Source organism: Arachis stenosperma, chromosome 2 (genome assembly GCF_014773155.1).
Source record: "Arachis stenosperma cultivar V10309 chromosome 2, arast.V10309.gnm1.PFL2, whole genome shotgun sequence".
Classification (NCBI taxonomy): domain Eukaryota; kingdom Viridiplantae; phylum Streptophyta; class Magnoliopsida; order Fabales; family Fabaceae; genus Arachis; species Arachis stenosperma.
This window is the reverse complement of record NC_080378.1, coordinates 84391391-84415996: the sequence shown is the minus strand read 5'-3', so window position 1 is coordinate 84415996 and position 24606 is coordinate 84391391. Positions and strand designations below refer to the sequence as shown.

The following is a 24606-nucleotide window of genomic DNA, read 5'->3' as shown; positions in this document are numbered from 1 at the left end:
AGCAGCAACATGAGAGGAAGAAGTGGCCATGGCAAAACAAGAAAAAAGGAAGTTTTTTAAAGGTTGAAAGTAACACAAGAGAGCTTGAGACAAGAGAAATTTAGAGAGCAAGGGTTCGAGAAATGTTGAATAAAGGTGAAAATGTTGAATTTAAAAGGATTACTATAGCCGTTATTATAGAAGGAATGCGAAAAGAGGTAACTTCACACTGAAAGCGAAGTGGAAGAAAGAGAAAGCGCAAGTCCCGGAAAACATGTCGAGTAGATCAGTATTAATGGGAAGTTAAATGGTAATTATTACTGATTTAAAAATTGAAGTTTGAATTTGGATTAAGTGTTTCATCTTCCAATAGTGTTATCGAAGGCAAACACATTAATCCAAGGGGGCAATTTGTTGATCGAAAAAATATTTTTCGATGAAGGCAAATGGTTCGAAGTAGTAAAGCGGTCGAAGACATAAGCAGTTTTTGAAAAGATACACATGCAAGCATTAGACGGAGTTACTCGACACGGATTCGATCTCAAGGCCCTTATTAATTCGAACAAGGTACTCGAGTTAGGTAATCGAATAAGTTATTCGAATAAGTGGATCGAGCAGTTATGGTAGTGGAGAAGTTAAAGGCTTTTATCACGCGAGGAAATCATGGGTAACGTTTATAGGTAAAGAGGCGGGAACAGTTACCAAGGGATATGCATTCAAGGCTGTGATTTTGTAATTAATGGTAGTTAATTGTCAGTTACCAAATGTAGATTATAAATAGTAGAAAGTTTTAGGGAATAAAGGCTGGAACTTTAACTCAGAAAATCACTCAAGCACACTCACATCGCCAAAGAATTCCTGAGTCTGCAAACGAGTCACTTTTCTGTAGGATTTCTTCCACATTTTCTTCTTTCAATTTATTTTCTTGTAAACTTTATCTTTCAAGCAAGTTTGTCTTTCAAGTGTTCTTTACTTTTAATGTTCAATTTATATTTCTGCACTTTTAATTTTCATGTCAAAGCTTCTTGACCCAGTCAAAGGCATTTTATTGCTATTCTTTTAAGTTTCAACGCAAACTTTTTCGTTTTGAGTACATTTTCTTTTCGAAAACTTTATTCATTCGTTTCTTTTATCGATTTTCAAATTTTATTTTATCTTTTATCTCAAACGCCATTTAATCGAAGACACTTTGATGTATTTTTAGAAAATTAGTACCTGCAAAGAGGAGTAGGTTTCGTTCAGAGACCATTAGATATCGAATCACCATCGATTTACTAAAAATCAATAAAATAATAGGATTCAGTTTTTTCTTATTGAACAGTAGGGTCACATTTTTATGTTTCCAAAAGCACCAAACAACTACAAAAAAAAATTGTCATCCACTCCTACTCTTCAACATTTTATCGCACGCCTTTTTTCATCCACATGTCAAAACAACCTCTAAGATCTCCCTCCTACAGCCATGCAACATTTCATAATCTAAGAATCGAACTCCATAGTCTCCATGCATGTTTACAGCTAAAAAATAGATGATGAGTTGTCTCCTCAGTGATCCCACACAAGACACAATTAACTTCTTAATCAGATATTATGCCACACTTATCCAATCTTTTTCTAGTATTTTATTCTATATTTTTAAACATTGATGGCTAACTAATGTTCAAAAACAATAAATTCTGATAGTCATATAGTATTTTTCTTTCGTCGTTATTCTAAACCTTGATGGACTCTCACATTTTTATATTTATTCACTGATCAGTATTTACGTCAAGAGTACATTCAAGTACGATACATACATATATATAGACTACATCCTTAACATCAAGAACAAAGTAACTATGACAATTGAATCCAACACAACAAGATAATTGGTAAACTATTATTTCTTATATATGTGTGTGGCTACTAAGATGATAACAATATACCATGATCATGAGACGGATGGAAAAGGTACAAGCCTTGATTTTGGGATACAAATAAGTGGTTGAGCTCTTGAGAGAATAAATGAAGGTCCTTCTTCCATATCAATAACACCATTAACAATATTCTCCCCAACAACCTTCCATTTAAAGCATTGAATCATAGCAGCAAGGCTTGTATGAGCAACATTGAGTGCTAAAGAGGTTCCAGGACACCCTCTTCTACCGCTTCCAAAAGGCAAGAATTGAAAATGTTGACCTCTAACTTCCAAAGTTTGACCCTTCGTTCCAAGAAACCTTTCAGGCTTGAACTCGAGAGGGTTATCCCAGTTCTTTGGATCTCTTCCAATAGCCCACACATTTATGAGGATTTTAGTTCTTGCTGGAATGTGAAATCCATTAATGGTGCAATTCTCAGACGACTCTCTCATTATGAATGGTGATGGAGGGTGAAGCCTTAGTGCTTCTTTAACTATGGCTTGGATATAAGGAAGATTTGGTATGTCAGATTCTATCACTATTCTGGGTTTTCCACTACTTGTTACCAATAAATCAATTTCATTTCTTGCTTTTTCCATGACAGTTGGATGGTTAATTAGTTCTGCAAGTGCCCATTCTATTGTTGCTGCAGTTGTATCAGTTCCACCTCCAAACATATCCTGATAAAGGAAAAATGCAGTTTTTATTAAAAAAATATTGGAAGAATAATCATAACATTATTTATGAATGTATGATAAAATTATCTGATGTAATAGATTTTTTTTAAAATTAATTGACTTATTCAAAAAGAATATTTATTTTTAACTATCTTGTTCTTACAAATTATAACGAATTTAAAAGTTGTTACTCACATTTACCCCTTTATTAATGAACACACAAAATCTTAAGCATCTAAACTGGGTTTCTTCGGATTAGATATGGTATATAAATAAGGTAAAATTGTTCATACATGATTTTCAGTTTAATGTATGTATAAGATTATATATAGAATTTATTGATAAATCTCTTACGTATTTTTATTTCCAAATGTTTGGTTGATGGTATAATAGAAGGTTTTACGAATATATATATATATAGAGAGAGAGGGGGGGGTGATAAGTATGATTAAAAGTTGACTGGTAAATTAAGGAATAACATGTGGTAAGTAAATTTATTATTATATATTTAAAAAAATGTAAAAAATTGTAAATAAAAAAAGTTTTCTATCAGAGCAAAAAGAAAAATATAATATATTTTTTTTTGTGAGACTTTGTAGTGATCTAACAAAACCTGAAAATTAATTACCTAAGAATAGCAAACCAAAAAATTTATGTATCATGAGCAAAAGAGACACAAAAATCCTTGTAACTTTTTGTTTAAAGAACAATAAAATGTCTTAAAAAAAATAAGTTGGGTTGATTTAGTGATTAATTTCGCTTAAACAAATTGAGTATATATTACACATTTAAGATATTAATGTCTTTGTTTTTAAAATAATTTTTCAAGATCAATAACTCCATCTACGTTGGAAAAAAATTGAAAGTGGGCAAAATTATAAAACAAAACAAAAATAAAAAAGTTAAAATAATTGATAACAAAAAGCAATGAAAGTATAATTTTTTAATATATTCTAATCTCTTTATTTTTAAATAATTATAACATAATAATGTAAAAGATAAATCTTAAAAACATTTAAATTTATTATGGAATGATAAAATTATTCTTAAATGAATGAAAATATTTAATTAATTAATATATTGACAAATATAATATATTTAAAAAAGTAAATTCATCATCATATATATTTCTTTTCTTTTTTTTTTTTGAGCCATTCTCTCTTTTATTATCATCATTTCTGTTTTTTTTTTTTTTTGGATTTAGATTTTTTATTATTCTTTAAATAAATAGTAACAAGAGATATTTTTTGTCTTTACATTGCATTTTTTCTTTTTTCATCAGTAATCTATCACACTTACTACACTCAACATTCTCCTTAAATATATGATCAACAAATTTCTCATCATGTATCATCTATTAAAAATCCGATTAACCTTTTGATCATGTTTAGTCACTTATTATTGGACCACCCAAAACCTCAATAAATATATATATATATATATATAATGAAAGTTTGAATTTATTTATAATTAGTTTTTTTTTTACTGTCACAAAAAATTCCTATTAAAAATGAAGAATATTGTTTTATAATCGCTGCTTGTAAAAAAAAAAAGCCTTTTGTTGATAATTAATTATATTAATATTTTTATACATTTTTTACACGATTCCTAACAAAAATATTACTCATTTTTTTGTAGTGATTTTTATTTTTTAGTCTTTAATGTTTAGATTAAATCTTAATTTTGTTCTCAACATTTAAAATATTTTACTTTTATTCCAAATATTTTACTTTTTTTATTTAGTTCACTAGTTAAAATAAATTTTTTTTTCAAATATATCATTTTTTGTTACGATTTTTTTTAAATAACCGTAAAGACTATAATTATAGACTTATAGTGGCCATCATGATGATGGTTATAGTGATTTGGGAGTGATAGTTTGCAGTAATTTAAAAATAAAAGTGATAAAATAATAAAAAATAAATAATAATAATAATAAAAGAATATTTAAAAAATTAATTTTAATAAAAAATTAATTTTAATAAAAAGTTAAAATATAACAAAATAAAATATTAAATAAAACGTTTCATTGTTTCAACATCAGAATCGAAATTAAAATTTAATATAATAATGCCTTTTAAGTCAAACATTATTTTTAAGTCAAGCATAAATTTTCTCAAAATTTATATGTACAAGATCGAGAAATTAAAGTGAGAAAAGATTTAAATTGTGTTTAAGAGAAGATTATATTATTACCATCAAGAAGCCTTTAATATTGTCTCTGGTTATTTTGACCTCTGAGCTTTGATCTTCTGAAATAGTTAGAAGAGCATCAAGTACATCCTTGGCACCATCATTATTTCCCGTTGACTTTTGACATCTTCTATCCTCTTCATGTTCTTGAATGATACCCTCTAACATGATATCAAACTTTTCACGAACCTCCTTCACTTTCTTCCCGAAGCCTTGAAAATCAAACCCTTTACAAAACCAAAAGTGATCTTGCAAGTTAAACTTTGCACTCAACAAGGCAGATTCTTTCACCATTTCTATCACCTTATCAGCATCATCATTGTGAATGTCAAAGCAGCTTTTGCTTATAGCCATTCTCATCACTATGCTATTTGTTAGCTTTAAGAGCTCATCCACCACGTTCACTGCCTCGCTCGCTTCGCCTTTCTTTCGAAGCGTCTCCAACAATCTCTTGATCTCCTCTTCCCTAATCGGGGAGAGGAGTTCAAGCATCCGTCCATTAAGAAGCTCTGACATGCAGAGCTTCTTCATGAACTTCCAGAAGGTTCCGTAAGGCGCGAACGCTAAATCGGATTTGTCATAAGTCAGGGAACTAATTGCAATATTTGCAGGTCTGTTAGCGAAACAGACTTCATGTGTTTTCAAGATCTCTTTGCCTATTTCGGCCGAGCCGACGAAGACGGTGGGGTTAGAGCCGAGATAGAGCTGAATCAAGGGTCCATAACGGTTTGAAATCTCTTGAACAGCTCTGTGAAGAGAAGGTTGTAGTAAATGGAAGTGTCCAATGATTGGTAAGGCCAATGGACTAGGTGGAAGGTGAAGCTTCGATGATCGAGTTTTGGTTAGTATGGCTTGGAACAATATTGTAGCTGCCAGCCAAATTAAGAAGATTGCTATGTATTCTTGAAAATTATCCATCATCTTGTTAATGATTTTGGAGGGCTATAATGCCTTGTGCTTCAAAGAGATCTATTTATAGAGTGCAGTTTGCTATGTCCTTGAGCAATAAGTACTTGCATTGAATGGTCCTAAAATATATTTAACCTGTTTAATTTAAACATATGTTTTATTTATAAATAGGAAATATTGTCCAAAACTATGTATTTTTTATTTAGAAAAATTATATTTTGCTGCGGGTGATGCTTAAGAAAACTAAATTTTTGTGGTGAAAAACTATAAAATTTAAGTTTAGAATCAATATTAGATCAATTAGTATTATTTATATTTATATAGCATAATTATAGGACTGTATTTTATTATTCTGATTCTTCTAGCACCTATATATACTCCTTGTACATTGTATTTTCTTACATACTAAATAATACACAAATTCTTTCTCCAATTTTATCTCTTGTTTCTAACATAGTATCAGTACATAGGTTTTTTTTCCAATAACAATTGGTTTCTAGCTCTTGTGTTTTGTCCCTTCTAACAGTACTTTGTCCTTATTTTTTCAACCCTTTCCCGATGTCTTGGTTCGTCATCGCCACTATCATTGCCTTCGTCTCATCGTGAAGTTTTCAACGCCACCAAAATTGCCACCGGACGCGTCGCTACGCGCCGCCCGATGTTCCCTGTCCGTTTGAAGTTCTCCTCCTTCGAGACACCTCCAGTGCCGTTAGATCAGCGTCCCAGATTGACGGCTCAGCGTCACACCACGTGTCAGCCAGACGCTCCACAGATCCGCGCTCGACCTGTCACTACAAGATAAAAGGCCTATGGCCACGCTTTTTTCTTGCCACGCTTCAAAAGCGTGGCCAAAAGTGGTCAATGGCCACGCTTTTATGAGGGTGGCGAGAGATTAGAGATTTGGCCACTTTTTTTATTGCCACGCTTCAAAAGCGTGGCGAAAAGTATCAACGGCCACGTTTTTGTATGGGTGGCAATTGATTAGAGAAACGGCCACGCTTTTTTTTGCCACGCTTTTGCATAGAGAGAAACAAAGACGTTTTGAAAGCGTGGTAACAGGGTTTCATTACGGCCACGCTTACAAAGCGTGGCCATATCCTAGTACTCTTTTGGGCACGCTTTAAAAGCGTGGCCAAAAGGTTCTTTTCTGCCACGCTTCAAAAGTGTGGCCGTACAGCAAAATAGTGACGTTTTAAAAGCGTGGCGAGAGGGGCTTCAACCCATTGACCCTAACCCGGCCCCAACCCGGTCCCCAACCCAAAGACACTAATCCTAATCACTCGAAACCCTAAGCCTAGAAGAGCGCCTCCCATTACCCTCGCACTTCGCCCTTCACCCTTCGCCCTTCGCCCTTAGCCTTCGTCACTCGAAACCACTTCTTCTTCATCTTGTTAATCTTCATCTTCGTCTTCATACTCTTCTTCTCTTTCTTGCTCTTCTTCCGCTCATCGAATCCGCTCATCGCACTGTCTCCTACCTCGGCGACCTTATGGCCTCCTTCAGTTCAAAGATGTCCGTACTCTCTCTCTCTCTCTTTCATAAACCCTTCCTCACTTCAATTCTTTCTTTGATCACCGTTTTGTTTACTAGCGTGTTGCCCGACCCGACCCGTTTCGCGACCCGCCTGCCACTCCTTGCATCGTCAGCACTGACGCGTTCTCCTCCTCCAATCACACGGTGCCACGTGTCCTTCCCTGCTGATGTGGCATCTGACGTGGCGCCAACATGGCAGACAATGGGACCCGGCCTCCCTAAGGTTTTTCGGTGAGTTCTTTCTGATTCTGCCCTCCGTTTTCTTGTTTTCTGCCTCAAATTTGCAATTTTTCCCTCCTCTCTTTGATCTTTGTCACTACTATTATGGATATAAATCAGATATTTTTGCTACCACAGACAAAAAGGGTAAATTATGTTGAAACTGTAATAGTTCTGGACACCTCTTCTCAGACTGTCCTTCTGTTGAATGTCACAAATGTCAACAGAAAGGTCACATTAGTTACAATTGTTCACAATTTTTCTGCCATTACTGCAAGCTCTCGGGACATTTTATTACTACCTGTCTTACTCGCCCACCACGTCTTGGTCACCTCGAGCATCATTCTCATCCCAACTTCTCCAAGAATATGTCTGCTTTTGCTGTTTCTGCTGCTATTGAATCTACCACCTCTGCTCCTCTCAACCCGTCTTCTATCTCTCTCTCTCTGATATTGCGTCTCTTCTTAAGCATCTTCTCTCCCTTTCTGGTAATACTCCTGCTACTTTTTCGACTCCTCCAGGTAATTCTAAATGGTATTTTGACTCGGATTACTTTAATCACATGTCTCCATTGCGTAATCTTTTTTCGTCTCTGTCTACCACTACAATGCACCTTTTGTCAATACTGGTAATGGTTGCCTCTTGCACGCAATACACAAGGGTTCTATCTCCCAGTCGACTCTTAATCTTTTTGATACTTATTATATTCCCAAATTGAATTTTAATCTTATTTCTATTGGTCAACTTATTGACCTGGGTTTTGATGTCACTTTTTCCATTTCTGGTTGTCGTGTATAGGATCGTCGGACGGGACAAATCATCGGGACTAGACGTAAGGTCGGAAGGTTATTTGAACTCGAGAATCTTCATATTCCTCCTGTGTCAAATCTCTGTGTTACTTCTTCTCCATCTACCCTTCACTTATGCCATTAACGTCTTGCCCACAGCTCCTTAGAAAAATTACATCCTCTTGTGTCTTAAGGTGTTTTGGTTCAGGTTCCTAATGAGTCTTTTGATTACATTTCTTGTCAAACTGCCAAACAATATGCTTTATCTTTTCACAATAATTCCTCTCTTACTTGCTCTCCTTTTGATCTTATTCACTCTGATGTTTAAGGCCCTCCTACTGTTTCTCTGGGAAGAGCTCGATAATTTGTCGTTTTCATTGATGATTATTCATGCTTTATTAGGGTTTATTTGATGACTAATCACCATGAGTTACCTCAAATTTATATTAACTTTGCCACTATAATTAAAACTCAGTTTTCCAAGGTCATTAAGGTTTTTCGATGCGATAATGCTATAGAATACCGTGATTCTAAACTTTTAACCTTTCTTGCAGAACATGGTACTTTGTCTGAGTTTTCTTGTTCTAGTATGTCTCAACAAAATGGACGAGCTGAATGCAAACACTATCAAATTCTTGACTCTGTTCGTGCAATGCTTCTTTCTTCTTCTTGTCCTGAGCGTACTTGGGGTGAAGCTATTCTTACTGTTGTTCATGTTATCAATAGACTTCCTTCTTCTGATCTTGGTAATGTTACTCCCTTTGAGCGTCTTTATCATACCTCTCCAGATTATAGTTCTCTTCGATTTTTCGGTTGTACTATTTTGTTCTTCTTTAGTCTCATGAACATAGTAAACTTGAACCTCAGATTCATATGTGTTGTTTCCTTGGTTATGGCACTTAACACAAGGGTTATCATTGTTGGGATCCTCTCTCTAAATATATTCGTATATCTCGTCGTGTTGTCTTTTGGGAGCATCACATGTTTTCTCGGTTCTTCTCCTTTGAGTCCATTCCTCGTACTTAGTCACCTTTTTTACTAACCCTAATGTTGATCTTTTTCCTAGTGATGATTCTACAGGTTCTATCTCAAGTCACCCTCTACAGCCTCCTGTTCTTCCGCCTTCTCCATCTCTCGATGATTCCAGACCGGACGACGATCCTGCTCCTACCGTCATGCCTCCTCCTTCCACTCATTCTTCTAGGGTAAGAAATCTACCTCCTCATCTTCTTGATTATTATTTTTTTCTACTATTCTTTATCAACATGAACCTAAGTCATTTAGAGAAGTCTCAACAAAATCAAATTGGCAACAAGCAATGAAGGAAGAAATACAAGAACTTGAAAAAGCACACACTTAAAATTTGGTTGATCATCATTTTAATTAGGAAGTTGTGAAAAGTAGATGGGTATACAAGATCAAAACTCACTATAATGGTTCTATTGACCGTTATAAGCCACGATTGGCTGCTCAAGGTTGTATGTAAGAGTATAGTGTTGACTATAAAGAGACTTTTGCTCCTGTTACTCGTCTCACATCTGTTCGAGCTCTTCTTGCCATTGCTGCGGTAAAAAAATGGTTTCTCAATTAGATGGACGTGAAGAATGCATTTCTTAATGGAGATTTGAAAAAGAAGGTCTATATGAAACCCTCTTCAGGTTATTCTTATCCTTCTAGCAAAGTGTGTCTCCTTCGTAAGGCACTTTATAGTCTTAAGCAAGCTCCTCGTGAATGGTTTGACAAGTTCAGCACCACTATATGCAATCTCAGTTTCACTTGCAGTCCTCATGAGAGTGCTCTCTTTATTCGTAAAAGTGAATGTGGAGTTATTCTTTTGCTTTTGTATGTTGATGATAGGATCATTACTGGCGATGCTGTTGATGGTATCTCTAATCTCAAAGCCCCTCTTCACCGTATTTTTAAGATGAAAGATCTTGGTTCTCTTAGTTATTTTCTTGGTCTCAAGGTCATATCCACAGATGATGGTATCTATCTCTCTCAAGTTAAGTATGCTTCGGATCTTCTTGCTCGAGCCGATATTACAGATAGTCGCACTGAGTATACTCCTCTTGAGCCTAATGTTTGTTTTACTCCTATGGATGACACTGTTTTGGATAATCCTACTCTTTATCGACAGTTAGTTGGAGGACTAGTCTACTTAACTGTCACCCGACCAGACATTGCCTATCTGGTTCATGTTCTTAGCCAGTTCTTGTCAGCTTCTCGTACTACTCACTATGCAGCAGCTCTTCGCGTTCTTTGCTACATCAAAGGCATCCTATTTCATGGCCTTTATTTTTTTACCCATTCATCTTTATCCCTTCAGGCGTACTCAGATGCTGACTGGGCTGGTGATCCCACTTATCGTCGTTCTACTACTGGTTATTGTTTGTTTTTTGGCGACTCTCTCATTTCCTGGCGAGTTAAGAAGCAAATGTTCATTGCTCGATCAAGCACGGAAGCTAAATACCGTGCTTTCGCTGACACCACTAGTGAGGTTGTCTCGATTTGTTGGCTTCTCGAAGACTTTGGTGCACCGCAGTCGTCCCCAATTGATGTTTTTTGTGACAACTGCAGTGCTATTCAGATTGCCCATAATGATGTGTTTCATGAACATATCAAACACATTGAGATTGATTGTCACTTTGTTCGGCAATGCATCCTTACTACTGTTGTTCGTCTTATCATTGTTGAAACACTGGATCAGACTGCTAATATCTTCACGAAAGCTCATCATCCGACTCGTTTTCGGACTCTGATATCCAAACTCAAGATGGTATTCTTAGCTCCCACTTGAGTTTGAGGGGGGATGTTAGAGAATAAATTAGAATCAATATTAGATCAATTAGTATCATTTATATTTATATAGCATATCTTTATATTAATTATAGGATTGTATACTTTTATTATTCTGATTCTTCTAGCACCTATATATACCCCTTGTATATTGTACTTTTCTACATACTGAATAATATACAAATCCTTTCTCTAAGTTTGTCCCTTATTTCTAATATTTTAAATTGGTAATTTAGCAAAATTTTATTATTTTTTATTTTTTCCATATGTTATTTTGCTTAAAAGTGTGAACATTAGACAACTTTAAATTAAGAATGATCTACATGAATAGTTTTACTAAATTTAGCCTTAATTAATTTTAAAACTTAATATTCATGAAGACTCTCTATTATTTAAGAAAACTAAATTCATTAATATTATGTTACTATCTTAGATGGTCAACTTCATTTTATTGGTGGTGAAGGAGTAGTTATCTGTGGAAGAGACAGTATTGATAATTTTAATATAATGAATATACAAAATTAATAAAGAATTTATCTAACATGTATTCTAAAAACACATATTAAAGATATTATTAATTTAATTATTTTAATAATTAAAATAGTTGATTACTTAGCTTTATCATATATAATGATTATTTTTAGTGTTTATAGAAGATGCTTTTATATCAAATTGTGTTCTAAATACAAAAAATATTTGGAAATCATAAATAATTATAATTTATTTTTCTTTTCTTTTATTTATATTTATTAATTATTGTTAGAATAAAAATATAATATTATATATAATAATAAATAATATATACAGAAAATTACACATGTTAAACTAAATAAAATAAATTGAGATTATTGTCTTTCTAACACTACTCTCTAAATGTGAGTAGTGTTATTTTTCCTTGAATAATGGAGGAGTTTACATATTTATTACTTTCTTATTAGTTTGTTTGGGGAGTTAACAACTAAGCATGACGTACCTTTCGTAACCGGAGAAGGCATTTTATGTCACATAACTTCATTTCAAAGTTTAGACAAATACGTGCTTCTTAATTTTATTTCGCCTTTCGCATCTTGTCTTTTATTTATGGACTTTGAATAAAGATGCTTACCTTAATTGTATATGATGCCACTGCCACATATATTCGGCAAAAGTTACGAGCCTCACGAAGGAATAATCGCTAGAAAAAGTGCATATTCTTGCTGGAGTCATTCTCACAATAAGGATCTCAGTTCAGCTGCTGTGTTTTAGACGGTTATATATAGTTGGGATGACCAAGAATACAGTTTTAAAATAAAATATAATTTTAAAATAAATATTTGTATATAATATATATATATATATATATATATATATATATATATATATATATATATATATTTGTGATTTACTACAATTTACAAACTTGGACTAATACTTCCTCATCCCCATATCTTCGATTTGACAATGCTTAAGTACAAAAAAAAAAAAACCCAATGTTACATGCATATCAAAAATAGTATTGTAGATAAAAATTATATTTAATATTTTATAAAAGAATTTTGTTATATTACCGTGAATAACTCCAGTGATTAATTATTTTGTTAAAAACATGTGTAAATTAATATGTATATATAAATACATATTGATTGATTTGATAATTAATTTTTAGTATATATTTAGTAATTTTTTTCTTTAACTTAACGATGTATTGGTTATTAATTAGGACATTTGCTAAAGAAACAAATTAAAAAGAGAAATTTTATTGAAAATGAGTTTGGTTAACAATTGGCACAAGGTTACTTGTTAATAAGGAAGTAAAAATTAAATTAAAAATAAAATTAAGTTTTTTTAATATAGTTTTAATATACTTTTATCTTATTAAATACATTAAAAATATCAAATTAGTAATTAAAGTAATTCTATAAAGTATTTAAAAATTAAAATTCTTAATGCAAAATTATGTATTTATTTGGAATTTTTAGAGAGAAGTTCAAAATTCAAGAGATTTCAATTTCCCTACCTATATATCAAAATTTAGCTACCAAATAAACTATTAGTATACAATATATATTGAAATAAAATACTATTGAAAATAACAATATATGTATTTATATAAAAAAATTAATAAAACCAACGATATATTTTATGAATAAAAATAATCTAACTATCTTTTTCAAGCAAAATATTTAAAAATATAATGAATAAAACTATTTCAACCAAACAAAACATTTTAAAACTAAAAAGAGAATTTAATTTAAGAATATTCCATCCAAACACACCCTTAACACTGTAAGTTCACTTGTTTGCTTATTTCTCTTTTAATTTATTGATAGAGGCTATCTCATCCTCTATCTCACTTTCATCATTTGGCATTTTATATAATTGATATTGCTTAAGCGCCAGCAGACTTAAATCCATTTTTTTTTGTCTCCAATGGCTTGATGGTTCACTTAGGTTTATTTTCAATTATTGAAAGCCAATGAGAAGGAAATGAAGTCATCTTACCTTAATTAATTCCGAAAACAGAGCTTTTCATTAAATGAATGATTATATCAAATTAATATAATCTAGCAAAGGTTGGATTATTGGTTATTAAATTAATGGACCAAAAGACTTAGAGTTAACACTTAAATGCCCTTGAAATTTGATCCATAATTTAATTTAATCCTCAAATTTTTAATTGACCCAAATTATAACTTAAAATTTTAACGCGTATCTCAAATTAGTCCTTCTGTCTATTTTTGTCACCAAAAAAATGACGCGGCAAATTTAGTTGACAGCTGGCAGTGGCACAAAAAAATAACGTCGTTTTTCAAAATCTCACTTTCCTGTTCCTTCATTACTGAAGGGGTGTAAAATTTCCATGATACCAAATCCAAACAAACCAACAAGAAGCTCCTGCAACATCCTTCCACCACCGCCGTATTCGTAATCGTTGCCACCTCTTTTTTTGTCGTGCAACCTTAGCCACTGCACCAACGTACACCGTTCATCGCTCCGTAATTCTCCTCCTCCTCCTTATACTGTATCTTTTTATTTTTTCTCTTTATCCATTTTGTCTTGGTCGGAATAATCAGCCTCTAAATTAGCCACTTTAATTACATGAAAAGTTTCCGGAATAATGAGGGAGGAGGCAGTGGTTTTGGCGTCGACGGTTTTGAGAATGTGGAGGGGAATCTCGGCGAAGGAAGAGGGTGACTTGAGGTTGTAGTGTTGCACTGGAATCTTATCCCCCATTATGTATTTACTTTTTCAATAATAATAATAATAATAATAATAATAATAATAATGATGATGATGATAATAATGATAATTAAGAATAAGTTTGAAGTGAAATGGAAGAAGTAGAAGAGGTTGTGGTTGTTGTTGTGGTTGTTGTTGTGAATGAAGCAATTGCTCATGTGTGTGTAGATGAAGGTGATGATGATTACTTGATCAGTGAAATTAGGTTGGAGAAAAGCCATGGAAAAAAAAGAGAGAGTGCGAGTGATGGATTTAACAGCTATACAGATGGAGAATGAACAAAAAAGAAGAGACGAGTCTAAAGCTGAGGATGAGACCATACTTGAGGTTTTTGAAGCTCGAAGCAGTACCCAAGCCATGGCTACTTGAGGAGGAGGAAGAAGAACAAGGAGAGTCAAATGATGTCATTTTGGAATGATGGCAGTGGCTAAGAGAAGCGGGGGTTGAATCTTAGCCCTTTTTTGTTGATTATCACTTTTTGCCTTTTAAGATAATTTTCGGAGATATTTCTACTTTTTATCTCATAACAAGTCAAGATACATTTTCTTTTTGTCTCGTAACCAATTAGGAGATATTTTTCAATTTTGTCTCCTACGCAATAGAAACAGAAATGGAGTAGAAGAGAAAGAGAGAGTCACACCCAGAAGTATCATGTTTCAGCTACTAAGTGCAATGCAGCCTACATCCAGTCTCCATCACAATAGTGACAGAATTTCACTATAATCAACTGATTACATACACCAATTCTTCCCTATGAACTACCTATTCCTATCCGGGACAAGTCCAGAATCTATCCCCAAAACTGAACTTGACTTGGTCACCTACCAAGCTTTCAACTGTAAGGTGCTAACCCAACTTGCAAGGAAATTCCCACAGGATCATGAAACACAACACAGATGTACAAAGGAACTCTTAGACATCTATGGCTTTTTCTTTAATTTTGCACTCTCTGCCTTTTTTCTCTCACTGACTTTTTCTTACAAAACTCACTCTATTTGCCTTTTTCACCATGAGACTCAGACAGACAAAATTAAAGAAAAAAAAAACAAAATATAACACATTGAAGGAGAAGAACTCTTGTAAGCTTCGGGTAGCTATGAGAACTCTGTGCTCACTCTCCTTATCTCAACCCTTGGCCATTCACCCTTATTATAGAAGGAGAAGCTTCCAAGGTTGAAACCAGTTCAACCAAGCCACCTTTTTCTTCTTCAATACAAAGGCTGGTTCGGACAGAGAGAAGAGAGAGGGAAAATCGAAAGCAAATCAACATGCATGTACCTCTCTCTCATCCCTTCTCATCAAGCTTCATCAATTTGAACCTTCCATCTTGACTTTGTCCCCAAGAAATAATTCTAACCCCTGATGAACTTTTGATCCTTGACAATTCTATCTGTTCTATTTTTGCTTCTTCTTCCACGTAGCTACATTAGCTACCTTCTGTCTTGGATGAACAAAAGTGGAAACGAGCTTCACCTCAGGGATCTACTTCTCTGATCGAGACAGATTACTTCTATTTTTTGGCATGGAGATCTTGAATCTTCTTCTTCACATCTTGCCTTTTATGGCAAAAATCTCAGGCACGCCATGCTTTAGATCTTCTTTTCTCAAAGGCCATAATCAACTTAGCCATTTGCTTCTTCATAGCTTCTCTATAACTGTACTTCTCTTTTGATAACTTGCTCTTTCTTCTTTCCTATTGATATGACCGAAAGCAAAGAGAGAGAGAGAAGAGAGAAGAGAGAAAAAGCTTTGGATGCAATGAATGGAATTAATTCTCACAACAAAAATTAATTTGGGCTATTCACATGATACTTGGCCCAAATAACCTTTGCAAAATAATTCAGCCACAATGCTTAGAATCCTTTTTGTACAAAGGCTGAATATTTTCCTATCATATTGGGCTTGTGTAACTTTTTGGCCCAATAACAAATTCTGCACATTCAACAAAATTATTAAACAATCAATTGGAATCAAAAATCAAGTTAGTAATTTTGTAATTAATATTTTTAACAATGTATCATCATATTTCAAGTTTTTCAAACTCAACAATCTCTCCCTTGATGACAAACATTATTAAAAAATTGAATTGAAAAAGGTTAAGGATTAAGAGAATTCCCTTGAAGATTTTGAATCTTCCCGCTTTCCATTTATCATATAGCTCCCCTTTAATGGGGAGTGGATCCTCTCCAGTGAGAAAAAAACTGGATGGTATCCAGTGTTCAATCTAACCATTCATTGCGCTCTCTCTCTTATTTATTTCTGGTCCCACTCATAGAATCAAAGGTGATAGATCACACTGGATTCTATCAATTATTAAAAAAACTGGAGAGGATCTTTTTTCCCTTTAATGTGTGCCATTTTTCCAGTAAAAGCAGTACATGTATCATGCTTTAAACAGTTCCAAAAAAAATTTATGTATTCAACATATGAAACCTTTCAAACATGGACATGTTAAGAGAAGAGATTATTGAGCAAATAGACAAGACTCAATTTGTTATCCTTTTGATAACATGATGCTTGTAAAAAAGAGTATGCCTGGGTGCATTCAAAGTACATTTCAACACGACTCAACATACTGCATATATTAATGTAAACATATCCCTGCCAAAAAATATTTCCTGCTTAATGAAGCAATAAAACACACAGCCGGCATATAACACACTTTTAATCATAAAAACAAAGCATAAAAAATGGCATGGAGCAATAATCATCAGAAATTCAGAGCACAAGAATTGAATTCCCAATTCTATTTTTTTTAACAGATCAGCCCCTTTTTCTTTTTCTTTTTTAATTTTTCTCCCCCTTTTGTCATCAAGGAGGGACCCTGCAAAAAATTGTGAGAAGCAATGCAATCCATAATCATTAAACAGAACAAGTATTTAAATTATGGTTACAGTCATTCAAATCAAAAGAAACAATTCAAAATAAAATAGTCCAAAATAAACTAAGTCTATAAAACCAAAGAAATTTTGTGTCCATGAGCAGTAGAGAACAAATCTTCAGGCATCAGAGAGATTAACACTAGAGTCAAGAAGGTCATCTTCCTCGTTGGTATGGACAGTGTCCTTTTCTGCAGTTTTCATATGCTTGATGAGCAGATTCACCCTTTCATGGCATTTTGTCCATGCTTTTTCATTTTCAAAGGCATGTTTGCGAGCCTCTTTGTATGATTTTGCCATGAGGTTAGACATATTTGAAAACTCAGTAAGAATATCCTTAATATTTTCAGAGAACCGAGAGATTTCAGGAGGAATACTCTCCTCTTCACTTTCATAGACCTCAGATGCCTTAGAACTTTTACCCTTCTTTCCTTTAGCAGCCTCAAGAACATCCCCACCTTTGATCATGGAAACCTTATTCTCCACCGGTTCATTAGTAAGATCAACATTAAAGTATTCAAAAATACATGTCAGAAACATGCCATAAGATAAATTGTATTTTTTGTCACTCCGAACACAGTCCCAAATATGTCTGATCATGAGATATGCAAATGATATGGAGGACGAAGTCAGAATGGCAAATAACATAAGAGTATCACAAATTGTGACTTTTTTTATAAAAGCCACTTTGTGGCATGATGACATGTGTGATGATCCGATGCAACAGAGCTCTCATATGTCCGAGAGCTTTATGAGTCAAGATGGTACCATCTAGAGACGAGAAGTTTTCATACACCCTAGCCAGAGCATCTTGTAGGAAAACATCAACTTGGTTATCCTATTTTCCAGTCATATAAGCTCAGGTCCCCTCCTCTTGATATCCCAAGGCAGTGCTTATGGTTTCATGGTTTAAAGAAAGATGGACCTTTTTAACGTAAGAGTGAAGTTCACCATCATGAAAGATTAAATTTGCATAAAATTCTCTTACCAAGTTTAGATAAACAGGCTTTCTGATTTTGAAAATTAGTGTCCATTTTAAATCTTGAGAATTTTGTGAAAAATCAATGCCCTTTTCAGTAAGAGTTTCCAAGTTAACAGTAAAAGAAGCACGTAATTGACGGTTCACCAACACCTTAGAATAGAACTCATAAGCAGCACATGAGATGAACCGATAAGGATCAAAGTGAGAATGATCTTACCATACTTGTTCTTGAATTCCAGTGAATCAAGATTCGAGGGTTCACGAGTGTTGTGAAAGGAGTAGCGCTTTGATCGCTAAGAGGGTGCCGAACGGCCTGAGGGATGGGGTGTGGAGCACCGTAGAGGTGGAGAGAGACGTGGTGATGGAGACAATGACGCTTCTTCTTCCTCGGGCATTGGCCCCTTTTCTTTTGCATTCTTCTTGCGAGATGAGGATCTTGGATGAATAACTTTCTTCCTCATGGAACCGTTGAGTGAGAAGAGGGAGATGAGGATGAGTGAATATGAATATGAGTGTGAGTCTGAGGAGCAGAAGAGGATGGAGGATTTTCGACAGAGGAGTTCGGTTGCATCTTCGTATGGCTAACTTCTTTTTCATAATGAAAGAGATGAAGTAAAGAATGAGAAGATGAAGAGAAGCCAAAGAGGTTGGAAGGTGAGGAGAGGTTACACCGCATTAAATGTTGAGTGGAGAGAAGATCATTTAAAATAATGAACATTTAATGAAAACGGTTTTCAATCAAGAAAATTTTAAAAATTAAAACAGTTAACTGAAAAGGTCTTTTCCTTGAAATGTGGGAGAGAATAAGAAAAAAGATTTTGATTTGACATGAACTCTCCTTATGAAGATATGATGTGATAATTTTTTTAAAAAATATTTTAAAAAATATTTTTATTATAATATTGAGCTAAAGACAAAATAATATCACTAAGCAAATTTAATTACAAGAGATACGATGACATCAAAATTTTTATTAAACGATAAATATACTACATGTATAACATGAGAGTTAACACAATGGAAATTATAATATGAAAAATAATAAAATGCAACAAAAAAACTTAGAATTTAATCTTAATGCACTGTAAATGTAAAGTATTTTATACGTGTATTTAATTATGTAACGTCATATCAATAAAAACATAACTATCTTTTTATATTGACTACATAAATAATTATCTAAAAGAACGAATGTGATTGCACGACTGAACCTAATGATAAAGAAAAGAGTGAAAGCTTTAGTAAACATGTCTTAACTTAAAAAAAAAGTCATGAAATAAAAAAATAAATATAGAACAGTTAAACTTGAGAAGGGCTGAAATTGACATAACAAATGAGAAAAAAACACAGAAAGAAAAAATGAAATAAACGGCTAGAAAATGTCACATTGTTTCGTTGTTGAAAAACTCATAAGAAATGCAAGTCTCACTGTTAAGTCTTATCTCAAATGCCATAAAATTAAATAATTAATACAATTATTGACACTTGAGAAAGACAAAAATTCAAATGAAAAAGAGAAATGTAAGGGGAGAAAATGAAGGAAGAAATGAATTAAAATGCTAATGAACAAACTTCAGTCTTCTTCAAGGCGCAGGTAGAATCAGTCTCAACTAACACCTTGTTGATTCCTAGCTCTGGCTAATTTTGTTCTACTGTAGATGGCCCATAGCTCTCCTGACATCATCGAAGTTCTTCTCATTGAAGTCCATTTTTGGGACCAAGATGGTTTAATGGGTTAGAGATCTATTTTGTGATGAGAAGAGGCCCAACAAAAAAAGAAAAACTAATCACCCTGCTAATTAATATGTGTAGTGGTCATTGACAATGATTAGGTTATAGAGTGACTGTCCCATATGCAAAAATATTACTGCCAATACTGTGCTGCGACGATGTTTGTCTCTTAGAGTGGACAAATGTCATTCATGAGATTCAACCAACTTAAATTTACACCTGTGGATGTTTTTGAACAATCTACATTAGATAATTTGCCTTATTTCAAATGACACAAATATCAGTTGATCTTAACTAAAAAATATGTTAAAGATAATATGCCCTTAATTTTACATGAATAAACATTTTCAGCAATACATTATTCTAATTTATTATAATTATACTACATATATATTAAAATTAATCATTAAAATTATATATATATATATATATATATATATATACGGTTTAATTACAAATAATATTTTTTTAGAAACTTAATTTCCGGAAAACTTTGCAAGGTACGGTAAAGGAGAGCAATGAATCATACAAGGTGCTACTGACAAAATGAATCATACAAGGTGCTACCCTATCCTGTCAATCATTATAAAAAATCACCATTAATACTGACTATTGATGACAAAATATATAATACAAGTGATAAAGTAATGACAGGGTACAATAATTAGTAATGATAACTGATAGAGTACAATTATATGTTTTACAAAATTAATATGTTCTAATTATTACTTGTGGTCCTAAGTATGCACACGCCACATTATTGGTCCCAGGACTAAGAAAGCTAGCTCGGTGTCCTTTTATATTATTTATTTGAGATCAATTTGGTGTTTATATAGTACTATAATTGAGATTGAATGAATTTAATTCACTATCAAAATATTATTAATTAACAGATATGAGATTTATAGTATACTTTTTTTACATTTATAAATGACCATTTGAATACTTTTTAATTTTATTATGGAGTTTCAGTTAGCGTAGGATCTCGATATGGATAATAGGGAAATTTTACTTGCCTGTGGTATCAGTGAAGGAGTAATCGGACCGTGCGAATTGCAGCTAATAAATTGAATAGTCTAAATTTCTCGTACAAAACAGACCGTCCGAGTTCTTGATCTCCAGTCACCTGTCGCATGCGTGTTGCTCCCCACAGACGGTGCCTCTTTAACCCAACAAACTCCTTCATTGCATGTATACCTACCCTCCGAGTCATTTTCCCCTTCATTCCTATCCAGCATCAATTCCTTCTTCTTCTTTCTCCTTGAACATTGTCCGCTTCATCTACTTCACCCAAGAAAAATTAAAATGTCAAAGAAACCAAAATCTAGAAATGTTGATCGTCCTGAAATTCATATTGTAAAATATCTCAGCTATTCTGATTATGTAAGTTTATTTGTTAAATTCTTTTTATATTTCAGAATTATAATTATTATTTTTAGAAATTTAATTATATTTATTGTTGTTAGAAGTTGAACTGAAGATAATATATGTGACTTAATATATATTTTTATTGATAGAAATTTAGAAATAAATGTTTAAATAAAGTGTAAATGTAGTTGATTTTTGTTCAGAATTTTTTGTAATATAATAGATTAATAATAAAAAATATTTTTTTAGAATTTTTTACAATAATATTAGAAGTTATAATTAAGTAGTTAATTAGCTGTTATAATTAAGTTCAGAGATTTAGAAATATATGTTTAAATAATAGTTAGAAAAATATATGTTTAAATGTAGTTAATTTTTGTTTATACTTTTTTGTAATATAATAGATTAGAAATAAAAAAAATACTTGTTTAAAATTTTTTGTAATAATATTAGAAATTATAGTTAAGTGGTTAACTGTTATAATTAATTTTAAAAATTTAAGAATATATGTTTAAATAATAATTAGATAAGTGTGTTTAAATGTAATTAATTTTTGTTTAGAATTTTTTCTAATATAATACATCAATATTAAAAATGACTTGTTTATAAATTTTTTTAATAATATTAGAAATTATAGTTAAGTAGTTAATTGTTATAATTAATTTTAAAAATTTAGGAATATATGTTTAAATAATAGTTAAAAATATGTGTGCTTAAATGTAATTAATTCTTGTTTAGAATTTTTTTTCAATATAATATATTAGTATTAAAAATGACTTGTTTATAATTTTTTGTAATAATTTTAGAAATAATAATTAATTAATTAACTTTACAGTTAATTATAAAATTATAATTTTAGGATAATTTCATTGTATAATTTTTTGGAATAATATTGATAATTTCGATTAGTAATTAGGATCGGTAAAATATAATGTATATATTAGTGATTATTATATGTAGTAAGTTAGATATAAGCTCTAGGAATATTAATTAAAGTAAGAAGTGAAAATGTTATTACTTAGTAAATCGGATTCAGTAAAATTATATGTTTTAATCAGATATTATAAAATTATCTATGATAGTTGTGGAATTTGAATCGTGATTTTGCTATATTTTTGTAGAGTTTACGAATGTTGACATGTGATCATTCTATTCCTCCAGATCGGTATAATGAGAGGGTGGAGAAGCATTTACGACCTACTGGTATTTACCATGTAGCCCGGATTGGAGTAGTCTAATGTCAGAAAACACTGGTAAATGCTCTAGTGGAAAGGTGGCACCCGGACACACATACCTTTCACCTTCCGGTTGGTGAATGTGTCGTGATACTGGAAGATGTGGCTATGATCTTCGGTCTTCCGACGGACGGTCTTCCAGTCATAGGGATGACTTTGAGTAGTTTTGAAGCCTTAGAGGTGGAGTGTCTGCACCAATTTGGGGTTGTACCGAGAAAGTCGGACTGCAGAGGAAGCTGCATAAAACTGACGTGGCTACGGAATTTAAAAGAACGGTTACAGTTGACTGATGAAAACTGTATACAGGTGTACGTTAAGTGCGACATTATGTTGTTGGTCGGTACGATCTTGTTTAGAGACAAGTTTGAGGCATCTGTCCACTAAAAATTTCTGCCTTTGCTCCGTGATTTTGCTAGTATCGGACAGTACAGTTGGAGATCAGCATGCCTAGCACACCTGTATAGGGCGTTATACAGGGTATCACATTTTGACTGTAAGAAAATCGATGGTCCGCTAACACTTCTGCTCTGTTGGACTTGGATTTGCCTACCATATCTAGCGCTGATTCCTAGGGAACCCCACAGTTTTCCGCTTGCAAACAGGTAACAATACGTTACATTTATCCGGTATCTTCATATTTAGAATCCAATTGTGTTAATGAGATAAGTCATATTAGGTGGTGCAACTAGGAGGGTGGAGACCGAGTCTATAAATATCTTAAGCTTGATCATTTTAGGAAGGCCTTGGATGATCTTCAGGAAGGCCAGGTGTGTTTTCATTAAAGTAGTATTTGTTTCAGGTTTAGTAATATTGTTATTTGGATTGTAATTATTTGTTTGCTTTATTGTTCCCAGTTTGTGTGGGTTGCATATGCTGTTGATCACGTTGATCCAGACATAATTCCTGCAGACATCTACTTGCACTCGGTTGTTTGGAGTGCTACGGTGTCGTTGGTATCTTTTGAATGTATTGAATGGCATGCAACCGACAGGTTTAGACGAAAATTTAGTTTCGTTCAGGGAGTTCCTCATTAGGAACGGAATCTAGACAAGGCACACGGAGAAGTCTTGACTGGTTCTAAGAATCTTAACTGGGCCACAGCCACGACTCATTCATTTTGGGTGATGCAGTGGGCAAACAGGTATAATCACTTTCTTACTGAGCTTCCCATGGCTCCACAGCATCCCTTAGATATTTACATGTACTGGTACCGTTCAAAATATGGCAATCACTTGAACTTGTCAGATCTTGCGGTTCAAGAGGATGTTGAGAGTAATCAGGTTATGGATGACGACAATAAAAAACATGAGCCACAGTCACCGCCACCTCCACCTCCACAAGAACAATCTCATTCCTCAAGCCAATATATACCTCAAACACAGTGTACCCCGTCGTTCCCAATACATCAGCAGTATTGGAGTACGCCACAGTTTGACTCAGGGGACGGAGCTTCATTTAGCCAGTTGCTTGGGTTCATGGCTTCAGATGCTGGCCAAGCACAATATGGCCATCAGCCTGATTTCATGGCGGGTAGGCATTCCTTCGACGTGAGGCATCCATGTCGCATTTCTTCGGGTGCTTTTGGAGGGTTGGTATCTGGTGATTCTAGAAGGAGTGACGGTGGTCGAGAAATTCTTAATAGTCAAAATTCTCACCATGTTTCGATGACTCTGATTGAAGAAAATACTAAGACATTTGAGCATGAGACTGATGAGTATCTAGTGGATGAACCAGATGACGAGGAGGAGGAGGAGGAGGATGAGGATGAGGATGAGGACATGGAGGATGATGAAGATGAGGACATAGACGAGGATGAAGAATCCCGTAATGATGCAGGTCCTATTATTGCTTTACTTGATTATATTATATACTTGTTTGGTTAATTCAGGTTATTATATTCATGTATGGTATCTTGGTTAGGATTGATTATATTATATACTTGCATGGTCTGATTAATTAGGATGGTCTAATTATATTATATACAGGTGACGCATGTACTCCAGATGAGACAGGCAAAGGCTACAATCTCAGGATTGATCCGCCGCGTCTTAGCGCTAGTCAATACACTCCGTCTGTGTTAAAAAAGGCCACCAAAAAATGCAAGAATCTTGTGAAAGGTATAAAGTGGGCAACGAAAAAGTAGTTGTGGTGTAGTTAGTTTTCTCTATGTATCAGTTATCATTCCCAAGTATCAGTTCAT

At 33.4% G+C, this 24606-nt stretch overlaps 2 protein-coding genes across 2 annotated transcripts; one reads left to right on the top strand and one right to left on the bottom strand.

Annotated features, from left to right (window-relative positions):
* Positions 1 to 1693: 1693 nt before the first annotated feature.
* LOC130960391 (3,9-dihydroxypterocarpan 6A-monooxygenase-like) lies at positions 1694 to 5724 on the bottom strand. The gene is made up of 2 exons (XM_057885774.1): positions 4751 to 5724; positions 1694 to 2557 (listed from the first exon to the last, which is right to left on the bottom strand). The coding sequence occupies exons 1-2, from the start codon at positions 5666 to 5668 to the stop codon at positions 1910 to 1912; spliced, it is 1566 nt and encodes a 521-aa protein (XP_057741757.1). The 5' UTR covers positions 5669 to 5724; the 3' UTR covers positions 1694 to 1909.
* Positions 5725 to 9787: 4063 nt separating this feature from the next.
* LOC130963084 (uncharacterized mitochondrial protein AtMg00810-like) lies at positions 9788 to 10993 on the top strand. The gene has a single exon (XM_057889235.1). It carries the CDS (start codon positions 9788 to 9790, stop codon positions 10991 to 10993), a length of 1206 nt encoding a protein of 401 aa, XP_057745218.1.
* Positions 10994 to 24606: the final 13613 nt, after the last annotated feature.

Coding starts and splice junctions, on each gene's coding strand:
- LOC130960391 (XM_057885774.1), bottom strand. CDS start 5,668: ATGATGGATAATTTTCAAGAATACATAGCAATCTTCTTAATTTGGCTG. Junction 2,558..4,750: donor ATATTAAAGGCTTCTTGATG/GTAATAATATAA, acceptor TTCCTTTATCAG/GATATGTTTGGAGGTGGAAC.
- LOC130963084 (XM_057889235.1), top strand. CDS start 9,788: ATGGACGTGAAGAATGCATTTCTTAATGGAGATTTGAAAAAGAAGGTC.